This window comes from Choloepus didactylus, chromosome 25, assembly GCF_015220235.1.
Source record: "Choloepus didactylus isolate mChoDid1 chromosome 25, mChoDid1.pri, whole genome shotgun sequence".
Taxonomy (NCBI): Eukaryota; Metazoa; Chordata; class Mammalia; order Pilosa; family Megalonychidae; genus Choloepus; species Choloepus didactylus.
This window is the reverse complement of record NC_051331.1, coordinates 6,594,372-6,607,735: the sequence shown is the minus strand read 5'-3', so window position 1 is coordinate 6,607,735 and position 13,364 is coordinate 6,594,372. Positions and strand designations below refer to the sequence as shown.

The following is a 13,364-nucleotide window of genomic DNA, read 5'->3' as shown; positions in this document are numbered from 1 at the left end:
TAGTAACATTAGTAATAGTAAACCAATGTTAATCTCTTAGTTTTGACAAATGTACCACAGATATGTTCCTTATCTTATCTTCCATATCATTGACATGTCTGATATTAATATTAATAGAAACTGGATGAGGGATTAGAGAACTCTCCGGCCTACCTCTGCAACTTTTCTGAAAATGTGATATTATTCCGAAATAAAAAGGTTATTAAACAATGAAGGTGAAAAGAAACATTTGTGGAGCATTTAGGGGCCAAAACAAGAACTTTTAGGGGAAGCAAGACCATGACGTCCACAAGGAAGGAAGTGTGTTGACTGTCTGGCTCACTCTGTCCTGGGACCAAAGCAAAAAACTGTGGTGTCCACTTAGGACAACGCCGGATGCAAGACCATGGCCGAAAAGCCCCAGAGCCAGGAGGGAGGAGAGACAACCTGCCTTCCAGGCCCATGAATCTGTGGCTGGAGCTCCGTCTCCCCATCCCGTTTCCACCCGTGGAGAGACATCTGCAGGAATCTGTTTCCCCTGGAAACTGCTGCCCTAAAACCTTCTCTGCAAGTGAGGGAGAGAGAGGGGCCCTTGAAATCACAAGATTTCACCATCTCCCAACCCTCAGCCGTAAGTTCAAAGAACGTCCGACCAAACCTCAATTATACTACAGGAAAAGGAGGAAACAAGTCTGTGGCTCTTTAAAATATGACCACAAATTCTGTGACCCTCCTTTCAAAAGGTGGAGCCGGATTCCCCGCCCCTGGAGGGTGTTCCGGACTTGCTGGCCTGCTTCTAACAAACAGCAAAAGGGACAAGTGATGAGGTGTGGCTTCCGAGAGGAGCTCATGGAAAGCAGAGCTTTCTCTCCGTGCTCTCGTGGGCGGCTTGGTCTGGGCAAGGCCAGAGCAGCCACCAGTCCACTGAAGCCATCTTGGAAGCCGGGCCTTCCGCCCCAGCCGAGCCTCTAGACGATCACGGTCCCCGCCAACAGCTTTCTCCAGCCCTCCTGCCGGCATCTCGACGGGCATGTTCATGAGAGCCCCTGAGCCGGAACCACCTGTCTATGCTGCTCCCCAAACTCCTGACCCACGGAGACTGTGAGACGACAAACACGTGTTGTCTTAAGCTGTGATGCTTTGCGGTAACTTGACACAGCGGTAGATATCATATAACCTTACTTACAGGAAAAAAAAGGTTTGTACAGTACCATTGTAATTTGGGCAGAGACTAAAAATATGTATGCAGGGCCCAATGAGGAGCTGGGGGAGAGTGCAGAGGTGTTGGGCTTCCTCGCCTGGGTTGTTGCTGATGTTCTCACAGACACTGAGGACCAGTGGTTTAACGTGCTGAGCCCTCTGTCACGGGACTTGCCCCCTGGAAAGCCTGTTGCTGCAAAGGAGAAGCCAGGCCTGCTCGTGATTGTGCCCAAGAGTCTCCCCCCGAGAGCCTCTTCATTGCTTATATGTGGCCTCTCTCTCCCTAGCTAAGCCAACTTTGCAGGTGAAATCACTGCCCTCCCCTCTATGTGGGATCTGACACCCAGGGTGTAAATCTCCCTGGCAACGTTGAATATGATGCCCAGGGAGGAATCTAGACCCAGCATTGTGGGACAGAGAACATCTTCTTGACCAAAAGTGGGATATGAAATGAAACGAAATAAAGTTTCAGTGGCTGAGACGAGAGGTCACTCTGGTGGACATTCTTACGCACAATATAGACAACTCTTTTCAGGTTTTAATGAATTAGAATAGCTAATAGTAAATATCTGAAACTATCAAACTACAGCCCAGTGGCCTTGACTCTTGAAGACGATTGTACAACAACGTAGCTTACAAGGGGGTGACAGTGTGATTGTGAAAACCTTGTGGATCACACTCCCTTTATAAACTGTATGGATGGATGAGTAGAAAAATGGGGACAAAAACTAAATGAAAAATAGGGTGGAATGAAGGGGATGATTTGGCTGTTCTTTTTTACTTTTATTTTTTATTCTTATTTTCACTTTTTCTGGTACAAGGAAAATGTTCAAAAAATAGACTGGGGTGATGAGTGCACAACTGTATGATGCTGCTGTGAACAGCTGATTGTACACCATGGATGATTTTATGGTATGTGAATATATTTCAATAACATTGAATTAAAAAAATAGATTGGGGTGATGAATGCACAACTGTATGATGGTACCATGAACAGTTTGTTGTACACCACGGATGACCGTATAATATGTGAATATATCTCAATAAAACTGAATTTAATTAAAAAAAATCAGTGCCTCTGAAAATAGGAAATAGTGGTAAGGGAACCTCTTTTTTTTCTTTTTTTATTCACTTCAGAGTTGTTTGATCTTAAGAATGCTTGACTCTTAAAATAAAAAAAAAGACAAAGAGAAAAATTAAGCACGAGAATCGACAGACCAGTCGGGTTGTATCTGACTTGAGCTCTGCTTCCTGACCCTATAACGTCTGTCGGCTGTGGTCTGTCTAACCAGGGCAGACAAGGCCAGGGACCGCAGGTGCCTCCAACGTTTCACACAACATTGAACCTCCTGAACCTGTGGGACCCAGTCTGAAAACCACCTTCCTAGACAACCTGACACCGTGCTGGGCTCATCACCTTTCCGATGAGCGTCCCGTACTTTAACATTTGGGTTGTTTTTCCTTGTGTAAGTGATTTTTTTTTTTTAAGGCCTTAAAAAAAAAAAACAACTATTTATTTGAGTTATTAAGTATGTGCGAGAAGAGCAAGAAATCTGCTTTGGGATTTCTAGTAAAAGCATCCCTGGAAGGAAGCTATGACCCTGGATCCATTTTTCCTTGGATGGTTCACACACACTTTTGTGCGGATTCACTTGGAAGGTGGTCACACAGACCTGGGGCTGAGTGGCTTTCTAGGCCATTTAACTAACAGGTCTCAGGCCTTAATCCTTGTGGGCCTCAGTTTCCTCATTTGTGCAATGGGGGAGAATAGCCCTCCTATTTCCTAAAAACTTTGGTGAGGATTCAAGAACAGAACACAAAAGAAGTAGCAGCCCCACCTTGACCCTGATGTAATAAACATCACCTTAAAGCCGACAGCCAGGTGGTGCAGTCATCCAATGGAATATTACTCCATAGTAAGGGACAGATGACTGATATTCTCAATGATGATGAATCACCGGAACATTCTGTGGTGCCTGGCTACTTCCGCTACAGATGACATGATTGCAATTATATGAAACTCTGCACAGGCAAACTAATCTATAATGATAAAAATCAGAGTAGGGGTGCCTCTGGGAGGGGGGTGGCAAGTGAAAAAGGGCAGGAGGGGACTTTCTGGGTGGGTGGGTGGACACCTACGCTAGATCCTGATAGGAGAACAGCTACACGGATGTAGATATTTGTCAGAATGGTTCAACCGTTCACCTAATATTTGTCCCTTTTATAGTACGGCAATTACACCTCAATTTAAAAAGAAAACAAAAGCTAGGTTTTCCAAGTTCGAGTCCAATGTGCTTTCCAGAGTTGGGAAACTGGCCTGGTGGGATGAGGTGAAATAGGAAGAGGGCAGAAAGGAGGGTGGAGGAGATAAAGATGCAGAAATAGAAGGAGGATCTAGGTAACTGAATCACAGACGGCCAGGTGTGGGGTGGCCATGGTTTAGAGCTCAGGTGACAGGGCGAATGGGTGGGAGAGAGGGAGGGAGTTGAGCTTTGGAATCTGTAGGCACTGATTACACTATTGCCCAACTACTACTGCTCAGTACAGGACGCCTGTGCTTCTCCGAAACACCCCAGGCCCCACTGACTCACAGCTGAACATCCTGTAATACTCCAAGAAGGAAATGACTCACTTCTCTCCGGTTTTTGCATCGAGTGCAGGCAAAAAAAAAAAAAAAAAAAAAGCAAAGCACCACTTAGAATTCTAGAACTCTTGGAAAAAAATTTAAAAAGGAAGTTCATGCAAAGGGCATTCCCTGGAGGAAGAGATTCAGTCACCCCACTGCTGACAGCTTCGGTTACTTCTAATCCACTAGTCTCGTTTCCCAACTTTTGCGTAAGGACCTGTCAAACAGAATGCACCCTGGGAAATCTGGACATCAATTTATACCCTGCACCACCACACCCCAAAAATTCTCCAAATACGTGCTACCCGCAGATGACACCCAACAGGGAGACCCCACCTCTCCCTCTTCCTTCTCCAGCAGATGCTCACACAGCTGGCGAAACCTCAGGCAATGTTTAAAAGGCGCAGCCAGACAAGGGTTCGCTGGGAAATCAACTGTGCTACCGGGGATGGGGCCTGGGACGGTGCCCCCGCCTCAGCCAAGACGTTCCCCAAAAAGGGGACAGACAGATCCAGTCCTGCTCCAAATCCCACAGCCCAGAGAAAGGGCAGATCTTTCTCGTCTTTTCCCTCTCTCATAGAAGCAAGGCGTGTGTTTTCTGCCTCAGTTCATTTGAATCTCAGCCAAAGGCAAACCAGAGCACCTGCCCCCAGACCGTAGACCCCCACCCCCACCCCCATTCTGCAGATGCCTAAAATTACAGAAGCATCCCCCCAAAAAACCTCTAAATTCTAGCCCTCAGATTTCCAGTGTTCCGGGTCATTAAGTCAGAAACAGTTATCGAAACCAAAAAGAATTTACAGTTCTGCTTTCTCCCCAGCACACAAATGAGGTGGCAAATGCTTTCGATGTTTTCCTCCCACTGTAGAGGGAGAGCAAAAACAGAGAGAGAATGTCACCTCTGGGGGGAAAAAAGAAAATCCCCTGGGCTGGAACTAATAAGACTTGGCTGAAAGTGAAATGGGAAATCCACTGGCCAAGGGCGCTTTCCCAAAGTAGAGGTATTTTCTCCAGGGGGATGGTCTCGCTGACCCAATCTGGGGTCCACTGCTTTGGGGAGGGGGAACCCGTCCCTCCAAGAACTGTCACTGCTCACTGCTGGTGACTCCCGGCAATCAGTCCCTCCTCGCTTGAGAGCTGTGGCTGCCACTGCTACGCTATTTAATTCAAAAGGTGCATGGAACACACTCGTCCCCAAACACAGAGTGACAAAAGCATCCTGTCCCCTACACATCCAGGACCTGGAATATCCCGGTAGGACAGGAGGAGGCCCCCGATTTGCCTTTGTTCAGTCTCCAAAAAAGCTCACCGGGGTGCCCTGGGAGGGAAGGATGTGGTGCAATCCACACACACAACTGCTGACTGATTCTGAGCTGACCCAGTAAGGTGTGCGGTCCCTATTCCAAGTCCCTCCACTTCCTAAGGGATCGGACGGGAGATTTCCCTGGGAAAGCTTGGAAGAGGACTAAGGAGCAAGCCAGAGCCCGGCCAGGGCTGCCCACCAAGATGCATGAAAAACGAACAGCCGCCGGCGCTTGCAAGCAGCAGACCTGGAGCTCGGAAGACACCGCGCACCCCCAGATCCTCGGCCAGGGGCAACCCCCAAAGCAGGTGACGCTGCGTCCAGGTGCCCCCTGCGACGTTTTCCCTTAAAGGGAGGAAAGGAGCCGCCGCCGCGGGGGTGGGGGAGGAAATTCATCAAGCGCCTCCTGGTCCACCCCGGCTGCGGACAACCCCCGGCCCTGCGTGGGGGGCTGCTCCCCAGCCTCCCGCTCCTCCCAGCGGAAATCCAGGGGTCACAGGGGAGGATTCGAAGGGGGATCGAGGCTCTGCACCCAAAGCCAGGCCCCCGCCAAGAACGCAAACGCTTCCTGCGAAGCTTCCGCGCGGGCTCTCGGCGGCGGATCTAAAGCCCCTCAAATAAGGGGGTGCCCCCCAGGATCGCGCCCCAAAGGCCTCTCCTTGCTCAGACCTACACGTGCACGGCAGAAGCGTCCCCTGGGCAGCTCGGACGCGCCCCCTTAGAGCCTCTGAACCAACACGGCGACCCCGAGGCTGCAGGCTTCCGGAAAGTTCGATTCTCTGCCTCGGGCCCAGGAAGGGCGGGAGCGTTTTCCTGAGGCAATGCGTGGGGCCTCGGGAGGAACCCGGGCGCGTCTGGGCGCAGACGCCGAGGACGAGGGAGCCCGCGGCGGCCTTGGGGCCCCCGGGGCGCGTCGTCGCCTCCGTGACAGGAGTCCCCGGCGGACCGGAAGCCTCTCCCGCCGGCTCGCGCCCGGAAGCCACGCCCCGCCCCGCGCCGGAACCCGCCCCACCCCAACCCGCGCGCGCGCCTCCCATTGGCCGAGGGGAGTGGCTCGAGGCTCGCCTGTTCGACCCGCGCCCAATGGGAGTCCGAGGGCGGGGCCTCGGGGGGCGTGGCCGGGCTGAGGCGCGCTTCCCGGGCCCGGGGAGGCGGCGGCGTGCGGGGGTCACACGAGGGCCCGCCCCAAACCCCCGCCCCAGGGCACCTCCGGGTGGGGCACCCAGGGCGGGGGTCCCCGGCTCGCCCTCGCCCCTAGGGTGACCCTGAGGGCGCCTCCCTCCCCTTGGGGGGGGGTCCCTGAACCCCACTCTGCGGAAAACGAGGGGTCCCTAAGCCGGAGGAGACTGCGGGGGAGCCGCGCCCCGATACCCCTGAGCCCCCGACCCCCCCAAACCTCCGCAGCCCCCTAAGAGCTTCCTGCAACCGTTTGGGAAGCACCTCGGGCCATTTTCCCACAAGTTTCCCAAGGCTGGGGTGATTTTTCTCATCGCCCCCCCAAATTTTATTTTTTTGGAGGGGCCAGGTGCTAGTTACAAAGGAGCTCCCCGAGTTCAGGGGCTCCCTGACTTGAGGGCTCCCCGAGTTCAGGGGCTCCCCGAATTCCGCGGCTCCCCGACTTGGGGGCTCCCCGAGTTCAGGGGCTCCCGCAGTTCAGGGGCTCCCCGAATTCCGCGGCTCCCCTACTTGGGGGCTCCCCGAGTTCAGGGGCGCCCGGACTTCGGGAGCTCTCGCAGTTAAGGGGCTCCCCGAATTCAGCGGCTCCCCGACTTGGGGGCTCCCCGAGTTCAGGGGCGCCCAGAGTTCGGGAGCTCCTGCAGTTCGGGGGCTCCCCGACTTGGGGGTCCCCAGATCCCGCGCGGACGCCTGGAGCAAGCCTTACCTGCAGCCCCCGCCGCCGCAGCGAGGAGCAGGGCGACGGCCCAGCGCGACCCCCAGCCCGTGGCCCTCATGCTCACAGCTCCCGGTCCTCGACGCCCCGGCCCGGGTCCCCGTCCGCAGTGTGGGCGCTGGAACCCCGGCTCGGCGCGGCCCGACGGCGACTGCACGCGGGGCTCGGCTCTTGGGCAGCATTTCTAGCGCGGCTCCCCGCAGGGGGAGGAGTCAGCGGTGGGGTGATTTTCAAAGATCTTCACCTCACCGCGGGAGGAGGAGTTAGGAACGGCCGATGTGATGTCGGCGCTTAACCCCTGCGGCCCTGCTTGGGATTTCAGCTGGGGTGTTGTGCTAGCCAGTGAAGGAGCTGACTCCCCCACGTTGGAAAAGATCCCCCCGAGATTTCTCCCAATTTATAAGCGCCAAGTGTCTCTTTTTTTGGTGCCCCAAGAATGCATGTTATTCTATGACAGTTTCCCCTCTGCCTCAAAAGGGAAAAACTGGAAATGTTGGAAAACATGTTCTCTACTAACCTTTTCCTTCCCAGGAATTGAATATGAATTTTTGGTTTAGTTTTCTATAGTTTTTAGAATGTTATTCCAAATCTCTGTATAAACAGTAACTGATGAGAAATTTTTAAGTGTTCAGGAAAGCACCACCCCAATTTTGTTTTCTGGAAGGCAGCACGCAGATGGATTGTGAGCCCAAACCCCTCTCAAATCAATTGACCCAAAACCTGGTGTCTGGACTTAAATATCGATTTATTCGTTTAAAGAGAAGGAGTTGGAGAACAGGAAGTCCACCTCCTCTCCCCCAAGCAAAAGCAAAACAAATCGGGACTTGCACGGTTGAACCTGATGTCCTCATCCAGCCAGGGCTGACCCGAGAGCAACTTTCAAGAATCATCCTTTTAGGATTTCTGCAGTTGCTGGAGGCCCCTTGCCAAAAAGGCAAGTGCAAGAATTTCCCTGAACGCCACAGAGGGCCTGGCAGTCTTGGAGGGTTCCCCCAGAAAGGAAACGGAGTTCTTTGGATTTTGGCAAAGCCAACTGGGCAGGGAGCACTTAAACTTCTCAGCCAGGCTACAGGGAAAAGTAAACCCTCAGAAAGAAAAATGGTAATTAGTCCAGAGGAGGACACTTATAAGCAGGGAGTTTGGCAGTGAAGAACCCCAGCTGCAGAATCAGACAGAACTGGGGGTGCATCAATTCGCTTTTCCCAACCTTTAAGGGGAGAAAAGAATGGCCCCTTCCCTCTGCGAGGCAGGTAGAGTGTCAGGGACAAGTGAGTTAATTTGCAGTCTCCTGGGGAAGCTGACAAGAATAGGCAAGTTCTGGGAGTGGTTGCAACATTCAGGAAAGTATCACCATTCCATCTGAAAAAAAAGTTTCGTTGGGATAAAATAGCCATATCATAAAATGTGTCATTTTGACCATTTCCAAATGCACAGTTCAGTGGCATCAACATATATATATTTTAAATCAGGAGCACTAGGTTGGCTTTCCCTTTTGAAAAATTACAAGACATAAGGCCGTTTCTGTGCAACCCCAGTTTGCTTTTTTATCCTCACCCTGGTAACCGCTTTCTCCTCAACGGGCCTGGAAGGGACTTGGCTTGACATGACAGCAGAGTTCCTTCTGCTTGAGGTTAGGACTAGCCTGGAAAAATGGCCACAGAAGCTCTGCAGACACGTTCCAGGGATGCCAAGTCCTGGGCAGATTTTCCAGGGTCTCTTTCCCTGGGACTGCGGAAGTCTCAAGACCCACTTCTCTGCCTGCCACGCTTGGAAAAAGTCACCCATTGCCCCGAGGACTGGGTCCTCTTAATTTCTCCTGATGCCCCGGGGAGCTCTTTTGTAAAATGAAGGTGCTAGAGCATATAAACCAACATAGGAAACTAACCCATCTATGAGTTCCTTATATTTGTTTTGTTTTGCTGCCATTGGGTTTCTGCTGTATCTTTTTTATCGCCTTATGCAAGACTTGCTGCACCTGCCTTCTCCCTGGTGGGCACTGGGCAAATAAGCCTTCTGTGGCGTCCACTGCATTTGGAAGTTCCTGGGCTGGCAGAGTCATCTAGTACAATCCAGCGAACACTTGTGCTCCTTGTGATGACGTCTTGTCCTGGTTTGGGATTTAAGTCGCCAGCAAGCCCAGATCAAATGGCTCTCTGCCTCTCGGGAGCTCTGCCTTCTGGCAGAGGCGAGCGCAAGCCCCAGGACAGCTGTCACCCTCTGCTGAGAGGGACAGTAACTTCAAAAAGCTCCGTGCCATCCAGTGGGTGCAACTTGGGACCTGCCTGTCCTCTGTCATTACCAGTTATGGTTTGTGTCTCCAGCACCTGCCCATAGTAAGGGTTGAGTCAATAAGAGAGAATGAGAGAAGTGATCGTTGGCCATTGGCATGGCTGCACCAGCGGAAACGCGCTGTTTCTGAATTCCGCTTTCGGTGGGATTTTGATCACTGGGAACTGAAATTTTGTCCTGAGCTGTGATCAGCCCTTCCTTTTAAGCAGAGCACCAGACTCGAAAGCAAACCTGGATTGAGAACACAGAGAAAGCCTTGAGTGGTGGCCCAGGGAGATTCAATAAGGACCAAAACACCCCTTCACCTCCAGGAGAGAGAACCAGGCAGGATGTGTCCAGAAAGAAGGACGCGCAGGGTCAGGGAAGGCAGAGGCTGTTTCTAGTGCAAGAAGCAGGAAGCACTCAGAGAACAAGTATATTTTAGTTTATTTTTGATAGGTCAAACAGTCATGTGGTCCAAAAGGAGAAAGACCCAGTTCCCCTCTCCTCTGACAATGAAGACGCTACAGCTTCCAGTGTGTCCTTCTAGAAATAGTTCAGGCTTATACAGTCGATGTTCTGAGTGGGTCTCGTTGTTCATGGATGTTGTGTTCTGCAAAGTGATTGCATATCCTGGATTAGCAAATCCCAACCCACAGCTCCAGGGGAGATACAAGGTTAGGTTCCTGCCAGCCTCTGCTGATGTTTTTGATCAACACATCACCTCGTCTCATGTGTGCTTCTGTTTAAAGACACGTATTATTGATTCATTCATATTGAATTCATGCCCAGTAGTGCTGTAACTCCTGTCTGCAGAAAGTTTACCCCACCTCTGTATGTTCACCTGCCCTCTTGCACTTAGGAACACTAGACAAGCACTACACTCAGGGTCTTTTTAAATGGCAAAATCTCCCCCCAAAGCACAAAAGTATGGAAAACAGGCACTAAGTAGATGATAATTAGAACGGACGTGTGTTTCCAGTCTGAGAGCCGAAACAAGAAGGGAGAGCGTCATGTCATCTTGCCTAACCTCAGCCGAGAAGATGCGTGTTGGGTAGTTTAAATTTTTCCCCGCTTTGCACAGGTCCGTGGGTGACTGCAAAGCACCCTGGGTACCAATATTGGGGTTAGAAATGAATGCTGGTGAGCAAGTGAACTCACAACCACGGAAGCCACGAAAGACGAATGTGCTGGTTTGGATGTATTATGTCCCCCAAAACTCCATGTTCTTTAATGCAGTCTTGTGGGGACCGATGCATTAGTGGTGATTAGGCTAGAATCTTTGGATTAGGTTGTTACCATGGAGATGTGACCCACCCAACTGTGGGTAATACTTTTGATTAGATTATTTCCAGGGGAGGTGTGGCCCCGCCCATTCAGCATGGGACTTGATTTAATCATTGCAGCCCTATATAGGACAGAAGGAGCTCAGTGCTGCAGCTTAGAGAGACATTTTGGAGACAGCCGTTGAGAACAGACTTTTGCTGACACTTTTGGAGATACTAGCCCAGAGTTTCCCCCAAGAAGCTAAGCCTAGAGACATTTTGGAGAAGCCCATTTTGAAACACAACCTGGACAAGCAGATGCCAGCCACGTGCCTTCTGAGCTAACGGAGGTTTTCTGGATGCCAATGGTCTTTGTCCAGTGGGGGTACACGCGCGTTTATGTCTTGATTTGGACAGTTTTCGTGGCTGTAGAACTGCAACTTTGGAGCCAAATAAAACCCCTTTACAAAAGCTGATCTGTTTCTGGTATTTTGCATGATGGCAGCTTTAGCAAACCAGAACAAGGGTCAGCTGTACCAGGAAGTGTGTCACAACCCCAGGCGTAGCGCCCCTTCGCGCTGTGCTGCCCTCCCTGTTCTCCCTTAGCCCTCATATCTTAAAAAAAATGTTCTGGGTCTGCAGAAGGTGGCTTTTGATGTGGGCTTGCGGGTGGACAGGGTTTCAGAAGACAGACTGCTCATAGTTAGAGTTTCATAAATGGTCTAGAATATCCAGAAAAGTCTGGAATGTTCCAGAAGATTCTGAAATGTTCCGGAAAGGTCTGGAAATATGAGAAATCTGGTTGGAGGTGGGAGGAGCACTTCATCTCAATCCTGACACCTCCTCTCAATGGCTGGGTGACCTGGGACAAATCACTTCTCCGTCCTGGGTCTCCATGTCCTCATATTTATTCATCATGCAACACTTTTCTTGACCGTCCACTGTGTACCAGGCACCATCCTAGGTGCTGGGGACACAGCCGTGAACAAGACAAAAATCCCATCCCTTGTGGAGTGGAAGTTCTAGTCAGAGAGGGTCGGAGAGGTGGAGAAACAAATCGATGGGAAGACTTCAGATAACCAAATTCACGATAACCTGATATCGCAGGATAATATGTCTACTGAGGAATCTGATAATGATAATAATCTGACTCCTTCTCTCCTTGCTGCTGTCATAGACCACCTGATGTTTTCTGTGCTGATAGTGAAGAACCAGTTATTCCTTCTGATATACAAGCATATTTAACAGAACTTTTACCTAAAAACACTCTAGTACAATTTTCAAATGATAAAAAGTGGAAAGGCCTTACTGTAATAACTGAGACAGATGACTCATATCCTTCAAGTCCCATATTAGAAGATTATACTGAAGGAGACACTAAACAGTTAAAAGAACTGTGAATATTTTGAAGAAAGCAGAAAGGCCTTCTCCACCTTCTTAGATATAGATAACATGTAATCATCTGGTCGTCTGTGAAAACAGGATGGGCTGCAGCTGTTACTTTAATCATAAACAAGTCATAAATAATGAAGCAAGATTGAATACAGCCAAATCAAATGTATGTTTATCAATATAATGTAATGGCTAAACTAATCAATAGAATCGAATAAAAAACTATATTAATAAGTTAGAGAAAAGTAATAGTAATCTCTTTTCTGATTTTTAGACTTTGTAAGAGTGGAAGTATGTTATATTGCTCTTACAGAGATCATAGCTTAACTAGTAAAACTATTTTTAGTAGAGTTTTACAAACATTCAAGGCTAAGTCTTAGATAACCCTGTGATACCTTCCTTTGATCTTGAACCACTCATGTTCACACGCATCATTTACACTCATGGTTTAATGTAAAAATAGAATATGATTTGATTTATAGCGTAAATCAAAAGCGATATAAATTTTCTGTAAGTGTGACAAGCGGGAGCTCTCTGATCTCATGTCCAGCTGCATCTGGAGAAGGGGGGCTCCCAGGTTCGCCAATGTGTCAGTTAAATTTTGCATTATAAATTTAATTCCTTTTACATCAAGTGCTCCTCTAGTAAAAATGTGTTGAAGTTGCTTTCTTGTCTTGAGTGCTCTTTAGTTTTAAACTATTGCCTGTCCCTATGCTCTTAATTGAAGCCCAAACCCACTGCATCTCGACCTGATGAGGCTCAGGCCTTTCTAACAGAGAGCACAGGTTTGAGGTGTAAAGAGACGCACCCGTGACACTGACCCAGAGAGGGGTGTGTGAGGGGGACTCATTTTTGTCACTTTGTTGACAGAAGCGTAAGTTACGTATAAGAAAGTGCACGAAACTCGGGTGTTCAGCCACAGAGACCCGTGTCACTGACCTGGGTCAGTGTCATCCGGAAAGGAAAGGGGATGTTTAAAGAAGTGGCTGAGAGAAGGGCATCCTGGGCACAGGGAAAAGCAGAAATAAGTTAGAAAATTCCAGCAGAGGAAGGGAAACCCTTGTGGCTCGGGAGGTGGTTGGGGAAACTGAGGCCGGGGAGGTGACAGGAAGATCAGGCAGGAACTTGGGGTCTGTGGGGAGGACGTGGGCTTTTACCCTGAGGGAGGTGGGAGCCACGGAGGGTTCCGGGGAGAGGAGGGACGGGCCCTGACTTGGTGCTCACAGGCGCCCTCTGGCCATGCTGGGGGGAACAGACTGTGGGGGGCGCCAGTGGGAGCTGGGGGAGCAGGGAGGCAGCTGCACAGGTCCAGGTGGGGGACGATGGGGGCTGGACCCAGCATGGCAGTGGAGATGACCAGAAATGATCAGATCCTGTTTATATTTTGGCCGAGACCCCATGGAGCTCCAACAGCCAAGGTCATGTCAAGGTCTGGCTTCC

The 13,364-nt window shown here is 50.2% G+C and overlaps 1 protein-coding gene across 2 annotated transcripts in view; it reads right to left on the bottom strand.

Moving 5' to 3' along the window:
* The window catches only part of LDLR (low density lipoprotein receptor), a 36,105-nt gene extending 28,942 nt beyond the window's left edge, over positions 1–7,163 (bottom strand). Inside the window, exon 1 of one of the 2 annotated variants that reach the window (XM_037818105.1) lies at positions 6,991–7,163. In XM_037818105.1, the coding sequence (XP_037674033.1) occupies positions 6,991–7,060 (70 nt within the window). In that variant the 5' untranslated portion in view covers positions 7,061–7,163. Of the gene's footprint in view, positions 1–5,781; positions 6,449–6,990 lie in introns of those variants that run through there. The other variant, XM_037818104.1, reaches the window with a different exon arrangement.
* Positions 7,164–13,364: the final 6,201 nt, after the last annotated feature.